General features: G+C 41.5%; 2 protein-coding genes across 3 annotated transcripts in view; one reads left to right on the top strand and one right to left on the bottom strand.

The window, feature by feature from the left end:
- LOC100705635 (uncharacterized) overlaps positions 1 to 8,348 on the bottom strand; it is a 172,581-nt gene that overhangs the window by 81,885 nt on the left and 82,348 nt on the right. The gene's annotated exons all lie outside the window — the stretch shown is intronic.
- Positions 738 to 6,633, top strand: LOC102080742 (uncharacterized). 2 transcript variants are annotated; one of them, XM_019357170.2, is made up of 6 exons: positions 738 to 838; positions 1,972 to 2,322; positions 3,718 to 4,044; positions 4,137 to 4,238; positions 5,147 to 5,481; positions 5,560 to 6,633. In XM_019357170.2, the coding sequence occupies exons 1-5, from the start codon at positions 802 to 804 to the stop codon at positions 5,266 to 5,268; spliced, it is 939 nt and encodes a 312-aa protein (XP_019212715.1). In that variant the 5' UTR covers positions 738 to 801; the 3' UTR covers positions 5,269 to 5,481; positions 5,560 to 6,633. The 2 variants fall into 2 exon arrangements, with proteins under 2 accessions (XP_019212715.1, XP_019212716.1); XM_019357171.2 differs by lacking the exon at positions 738 to 838 and adding an exon at positions 976 to 1,212.

Consider the following 8,348-nt stretch of genomic DNA (forward strand, 5'->3'; position numbering starts at 1 on the left):
TCATAAAATTGCCTAACTTTAAATAGAAAAAAAGACTTATTAGTTATTAACTGACGTGGACCCAGCTGAAGAGAGCAGCCCAGAACAGAGTCCGTTGGCGTATTGTTGTTGCGGACCTATGCTCCCCCAGTAGTCAACAGGAAAATTGATTGAGTTATTAACTGCCTGAATTAACCATGATATGAACTATCAAATAAACAAACAAATGTGCTTCTAAATACTTTGTTCATCAGACGTATAAAACTGACTTATTAATCAAGATTATATATTTATATCAATTTATATTTTTATAAAAAGAGGTATTAATCAAGTTTATACATTTATATTTATTTATAAATTACACACTAAGGATGAGAATTGCTTTATAAATGATTAATTAAGCACTCACTAATACCTTACTAATGCTGCAGACATGTTGGATGAAGAGCATCCAACATGAAGTTTGAAATGAAATTTATTAAAGTGCAATTGGAAAAAGGTTTGTGAAATGAAGTTTATTAAATTGGAATTCAAAAATGTTTTTTGAAATGAAGTTTTTAAAAGCATTTAAAAATTAGTTTATTAAATTGGAATTCAAAAATGAATTTACAAATGCAGATTTTATTCTACAATTCATTATTTAAGCACAGAATTCTTTATTTCGATGCGCGTGGCTCTTGTGGTCCTCCATAGTCCAGAAGGTGGCGGTAATGCACCTGAAGCTGTTTTCCAACAGCCACAAAAAGATAGAAGAAGCAGCAGCAGCTGCAGGCTGGTGTGTTATCGAGCACTAACGGCACTAACGGAATTTTCTCCCGGAGGATGAAGACGTTGCTGACGTCACTGCTTCTCGTGCTCGGTAGGAAAATCGCTTTGATCCTGTTTGAAGGCGCACGCGCTCACTCAGGTGTGCGCCTTCAAACAATAAGAAGTGTAACGTGAGTTTACTGTGAATCCGCGCGCTGCCCTCAACTTTACCATGTGATAAACCGTGTGTGTCTGCGGCCTGGTGGGGGCGCTGTTCCTCTGTATCCGCTCTTCATGACACACTGGAACACATATTTAACCCTCAGATCAACCCGGCTGGACTCAGTGTGCTCCCCACAGAGCAGGGGTTTGTCAGGTTACTCACTGTAACGATGATTGGGGGTCCTGCACAAAGTAATCCTAAAGTACCACGTTTCTTCAGAGCCGAGGGCACCGACCTGTTTGTCAGCGGACAGTAATGATGCGGTAACTACAACCACGTGGACTCTCAGCTGTTGCTGCTGCAGAGTTTGTGTTATGTTGTGTTTTTAACTGACAGCGAGTGAAGCTGTAGATCATTTAAACATAAGATATAATTAAACTTATCTATAAATCCTCGTTTCCCAGCAACACTGGAAACAACCAGCTGTTAAAACAAACAAGTCACACAAAGCAACATGACAAAATAAAGCATTATAATGGAAGCCATTATTGACAGTCACCTGGTACACTGTTTGTATATCCATGTCCACACTTGCTTCAATAGATGGCTGCACATATTTTGCACAGTTAGCTGCTGTTGTGTAAAAGCAGCGTGCAGCAGATGTCCACAGAGATCTGACTTAAGATGAGGATAAAAAAGTAAAAAGCAGGTTTTTCATGTGTTTTCTGCTTCATGTGTGCTGAGTCAACAATGTTGTGTTGATTAGACGTCTAAGCAGCGTCTAAATGTCAGGGCTTAAATCTCAGGCTGTCAAGACGTCGAGCAGGAATTTGCAAAGTGCTGAAAGCTCAAAGAAATCTCTTCCTTCTCTTTTCAACAACCTCAGAGGAATTTTACCTCAGTGTTGTTCAGGCCTGTAGGGAAGTCGTCACTAACCTCTGATGCCTTTGAAACATGAGTTTGTTTTGGTTTTGTCCACGTGTAATTACTCATCGTGTGGCTGCGATGGATGCTGTATGTTTGTAACTTTCTGAAGCCAACTGAAACACTCAGTTTGTGTTCTTGTTTGTATCTCCTGCCAGTTTCCCAGCATGCCCTGGCTGCGGTGGTGGAGGTTTATGAGGGGGTAATGTCTGTCCTGTTGCCCTGCAAGTACTCAGGTTTTATACCTGAGGACAATCCCACAGTGCTGTGGACTCGCAGTGATCTCAATCCTAAATCTGTCCATGTGAGACGAGAAGAAGCAGATGATCTAACAGGGCAAAACCAGCGTTACAGCGGGCGCACGTCGATGAGGTCTGATGCTTTGGACTCTCTAGACTTCAGCCTCACTCTGAGAAACCCAACAAAGACTGACAGCAGCAACTACACCTGCTCCATCAGTGATGGGACAGAAGATCAGAGACTGAGAGACACCCAGCTGCAGGTCAAAGGTCAGTAATTAACCTGACCTGAACAGAATGAACTTTTTGGGCTCTCTTAAAGTAAGACGTCTGTTAGTGGACTGGTGGTGCTTAGAGAAAGATCCAAAGAAGCTTTAATGAAATCAGTCAGGAAAAGAACCTGAAGATCCCAGTTTGTGATCCAAACAGACACTCTACTTTTAAGATTAGACATCAGACTTTCATTTTTGATAAAGCTTCCTGTGATCTGGATCTTAGTGCTGCTGCTCCAGGCTGAGGCTGCTTGGTTTGTGGTCTCTCTGTGCTCCTTTCTCCTCGTTCTTCCCCATCACCAAGTCATGCTCATAGATCTTTGAATTCTTTTCTGTGTAAAACACTCCAAACTCGAGTGTTCTCACAGATGGATGAAGGTGAAATCAATGTGGTAAGAAAATAGATGGAGGAACCTAATTAGAAAGGGAGAGATTCAAGGATTCAGGTCAACAAGCTGCTTTGACTATCAGTCATTGCTAACAGCTAAAGTGTAGCTTTTACATGTTTCAGTGCAAGAAAGAAATAATCCAACAACAGCTCTTCCAACCTCATTAAGACCCATGTTAATAGACGCTGTATGTGTTTGCATCATATATAGTCAGGACTACTACACTATCTAACTGGTAGTGTGAGCGATCGTGGTGGACCACCTAGAACAGAAATGCCAGGGATGATTTTTTTGTCCCAGTCCAGCCCATTAAAAAAATAGTCAGTTGTCACTGTCGGCATCTCTCGGGTTTCATTACAACTGTTCATTTTAAAGCTCAGTTTTGAAGAGCTTAGTTTGTTTTGCAGGATGTTTCACAATATGAATATATGTAATTTATCAAACACATCATATACAAAACGAATATGTGATTAAAACTATGACATTACATGTAAGCTTTAAGTCTAACGTCTCTTCTTCCTCTCCTGTCCTCTTTCTTATCTTTGTCCGTCTCTGAGTGTCTTTCTTTTCTCTCCCTGTGAAATACAGCAGCTGGACCTTTAGCTGCAACACACTGTGAGACAAACTGCACACAAACAGTTTGTGTGTTTGCTGATGTTTGTTGAGCTGATAGAAACGCTGCATTTGAAATGAGCTGACACTTAAAAAAACATCACGCGCTGTCTGTTCGCTTCTCCAGTACGAGCTAGATTCTGTAGTACTGCAGACACAACTTACGGACACATGCACTCCCACTTCAACCCCCGAGTATAAACACTTAACCTAAAGTAATGAGCCTGTTTTGAAAATGTAAGGAGTAGAAAGTTCAGATACCTGAAAATTTTACTTAAGTAACAAAGTATTTGTACTTTGTTACTTGTGACTTAGCTCACAGCTATGCTGTTACTTACAGTGTCTCCTGTTTCTTCTTCTACAGTTGATATTGTGGTTTATTGTCCTCTCAGACCAACAGGTGGAGGTGAAGGTTGTTGCAGGATCAGACTCTGTCATCCTGCCCTGCCAAATAAAACCTGACCTGCCTGAGGACACCACAGTGGAGTGGACTCGAGCTGACCAAGAACTGGTCCATGTGTATTCAAACAGAAGTGACGACCTGACGAAACAGGACAGACTTTACAGAGACCGAACAAAGATGAATGAAGACCTGCTGAGAACTGGAGACCTCAGTCTGACCCTGAAATACCCCACAGAGAGAGACAGTGGAGGATACATCTGCACCATCTACAGGGACAAAGACATCCTGAGACAGAAAGTAGTGCTGCAGGTCAAAGGTACGTGATGCAGATTAATACCAAAGGTCAGTTTAGGAGGTTAAGGTCAGAGTTCAGAGGTCATGCTGTGTTTGTTTAATGTTTCTCCACAGAACCGTTTCCATCCTGGGCCACAGCTCTCCTGGTTTTTCTGCTTCTTCTTCTAGTTGTTTCTGCGGTTCTTTTATTTAATTTCTGGCATCATATCATGTCATGTGAGTGTTTCCCACTACACTACCCATAATGCCACAGCATGACTTTACTAAACAGTGTGTGTGTTTCACTGCATTGATCTGACACAGAGGCTGCATGTGTACAAGCTGTTCTTCTTCTGTGGTGGTAAACAGCAGGCTGACATGGAAACATGTGCTGACAGTAAATGTTGCAGCAGCTTCAGTAAATGTTCCTCCTTGAGTTGTGCTCAGTCATGTGGTGGAGAGCTTCAGATGTTCAGAGCAGACACATGAGATCTTCATGGTTTCTGTGCTGATGTGTGTGAGACATGGCCGACTGTGTTGTTACCGGTTAGTTCATGAACTCTTATCTCGGCTTCCCTAGAACCTCTCCTGCTCAAGCCTGTGAACATCACCCTGTTGTCTCGTCACAAAGCAAATTAAAGACCCAGGAAACACAAGAAATTGAAAATAATCGAATCTATTATTCGATTATTAGTCAGTAAGGCTGTCAGAATAAAAATGAAACAGTTTTAAAAAGAGCTAATGCAAATATTAGTATTTTTTAAACAACAAATACTGTGCAAATAGGAAACTAAATATATTTTCTGTCCACAAGTTCAAATAAAGATTCAAATGAAATCAAAGCAATTTTATTTTCCAGTCCAAAATAAAGTTTCCAACATTTACAGATGAGTCATTTTATAAATTCACGATAGCAGTGGACGTGCTCTGGAGTGAGGCTCACTCTTATCTTTGTTCCCAGCTGCTGATAACCTGCTGAAGATGCTCGCTGTCATGACTTCAGCCATGTGAGAAGTGCATGAGCCTCTTTACAGGACAAACTCATTCATATACCTGTGCTTTTATTTATTTTATGTTTAGAATTAACCTCTGAAAACCTGCTGTTACCGTCTGTACAGCTCATGTTGTGTTCATTGTCTTCTCAGTTATTCCGGTGGAGGTGGAGGTGTTGGAGGGGGGCGGAGTCTGTCCAGCTGCCCTTCAAAACCACAAAAAAACCTGCCTGAAGATGTTAAAGTGTTGTGGGAACGTTATGATCCCAGAATGAAGGCCCACGTGTATCACAACGGCTCCGACCTGCCTGAAGAACAGAGTGAGGTTTACAGAGGCCGGACGAGGATGAAGGGAGACCCACTGAGAACTGGAGACCTGAGCCTGACTGTGGAACAGCCCACAGAGAGAGACGGTGGGGAGTACAAGTGTTTGGTCTGGAGGAGGGGAGACTTCATCAGAAAGAAAACCGTGAGGCTCAGAGTCAAAGGTGTGTAGGGGTGTGCGTCTGTGTGTGTGTGTGTGTGTGTGTGTGTGTGTGTCTGACTGTCTCATGTCTCCTCTGCAGGAAGAGTTCAGGTCCAGGATCAAACTGCTGATGAGCAGCTCTGACATGAACCATCACTCCTCCACGTCCAGCACTGTGGTGAAAGCTGTGGATTGTAAACAGCCTTTCAGTCACGTATCAGCTTCCTGTCACACACGAGGACTTCCTGTTAAGGTCAAAAGTTCATCTATCAGCAGCTTGTGCATCGTAAAACTCCACCCGAGTGTTTCAGAGGATGATGATTCTTGATGGTGGTCTTTTCAGATCTCAGTGTTTGGGCCTAAAATCACAGGTATGACACATAATGATGGAGAGCAGCACCACTGCAGTATCAGCGGTGCTGGTTATTCATGTGTGTACTTTAAAGGAAGGAATGAGCAGCAACATGAGAATAAGCTCCATGTGTGCACTTTCAGAGAGGATGTGGCTTCATCAGATGCACAAATCAGCAGTTGCATATAAGCTTTATTAGCAGAACCTGTCGCTGGGCTTTCCTCTCTATTTAAACTGCAATCAGTCTTTTGCAATAACTTGAACATGTTGGTGCTCACAGTCAGAGCCCTGCATATATCAGTGAGTTACTACAACCATAAAGCCTGGCTCTCTGAGGTCAGCTGATCAGTGCTTGTTGGCTGTCAAAGCTGTGGATCCAATGAAGAATATACTGATGATGGGATTTCTATTTATTATAAAGTGATAAAGCTTTATTACATTTAATAAAAGCATGTGAAGAGTGAAAGGATGGAGGAACAGAGCGAAGTGTTGCAGTCTGTTTACATATTTAGGGATAACAATCGTGCCAATGACAGAGTGTGTTTCTAATTATGGAAGAAATCTCTATTTATAATAGATGGTGCATGCCTGTTTCACTGACTGTTACAATCACTGTTTTCATGTATCAATATGGATATATTAATAAAGTCATTTTATCCTTTTTTTAAATATATGTTGCAAAAACATGAAATTAAGTCAACTGACCTTTTTTCTTTACATCTGTTACACAGTGTGAGTTTTGCCACTTTAAAGCTTGCAGAAATCCTCTTGTCTTTGTGTTCTTACAGGACATAATGACACAATAAATAATTTCTGTCATGGTCTCTGTGTCTCCTTGGTGGACCTAGGTTTCAGGCTACATGTTGTTTTTAGTTTGTGTGTAGTTTGTGAGCCTACAAAAATAGAATTAAGTAGAACCTGAAATCTGTTCTATTAGAAACTGTGTGAATCCTCTGGGCTTTGTTTTGTTAGGAAAACATCACAAATATGAATACTGCATAAATCCTGGAACAAAGCATTTATATTAGCTGTTGGAGTCCGGTCACTCGTACATGTGTGACTGCAGATGTTGGCTGTGTGCTGGACAGCTGTCTCACAGCAGGACTCCAGCTCAGAGGATCCAAACGATGCTGCTCCGCCTGCACTCTGCTGGTCTGTCTCCTCCTTCAGTCTCTCCTCCTCCTCCTCTTTCCATATGTTGCAGTGAAGCCTGTAGCTCCACCTTCCTGACAGGAGCTACCAGCAGACAACATCCACCTCCTGCCACATCTCCAGCGTGTTTGAACACGAGCCCACGAACAGGTCCACGTGAAGAGACGTTATTAAAGCACAGCAGAGCTGCGATAAAATGTTCCGCTCAGTGCGCATGTCAGTCACAGCTGCGATCAGCTGAGTTATGATCAGAGATGAAAAAAAGCCTCACATATTTAAAACGGTTTCCTGAACAAATGGAATTTATCTTTGTATTTATTGATTCATGTACTGATTGATTTACCCTCCAGAGTCAGCAGCTCGTTTAACGGCTGCTTATCGTATTTATTATCGTCACCATGACTACCAGTCGCTACAAACATTGGTGGACAGCTGATAATAACATGGCTGTAGCGCTCGTTATTTAAATTAATTATTAATAATCATAGTGAAACTAGGCTGTACTGTGAGCTCTACACAGAAGGCGAAGTCACACATAACCCGTGGCAGCTTGTTGTCACGTGACACCTCATTACTCAACAGCTGTCTATAGGAAGGTGTGGGGGGCGTGGCTTGTTCTATAGTAAACCTGCCTGACAGCATGCCAGCAGCCTCCCACGGGCCCGACCCTTCTGCTCCTTACAACAGGCTCGTTACTGTGGGCTTGACTCGTTTGAGTGGAGTTATTAATAAACGTCACGGCCTTGGAAACACTGCTTTAAAACACCCGGATCAAGTGACCGCGTGGATGGCTGTTTTTGATGTTACCGCTTCTTTTCATTACACGCGCGTGTGTAAAAGAAAACAACATCCTCTTGTGCCGAAAAATAAAAACAAGAAAACACATTTATTAATTACAGGCGATTATTTCTTAATAATGTTTATTACAGAGGAGCCTTCTCTTTTTTATTCACTGAAGCTTCTGTTATGAATAACTCACAAACAGACGATGATTTAAAGATTCAGTCTTTTTATTTAATATATGTATCTGGATATATAGACATTTTAATGACTTAAAAATCATATCTAATGCTATGCTTCAGCTTCTACCCGTGTGTAGAACAAACGTGATGATACGGACTCTTCAAAATCAGGCAAACACGTCCACGTCCAAACACTGTGAAGCAGACTGAGGCTAGAAACATTATTATTACAGGAGACACAGCCGTCTGTCCTCTCTCTGGACAACACGGATGTCAACAGGGTTTTATTTATTCATCTGATTATTACTAATTAATATTAATAATTATTATTATATTATCATTAAAATAATGAGCACTACAGCCATGTTATTATCAGCTATTCAAAAAAAAAAAATATCAGCTATTCAATAATGTTTGTTACGA

Source organism: Oreochromis niloticus, linkage group LG3 (assembly GCF_001858045.2).
Source record: "Oreochromis niloticus isolate F11D_XX linkage group LG3, O_niloticus_UMD_NMBU, whole genome shotgun sequence".
In the NCBI taxonomy this organism is placed as follows: domain Eukaryota; kingdom Metazoa; phylum Chordata; class Actinopteri; order Cichliformes; family Cichlidae; genus Oreochromis; species Oreochromis niloticus.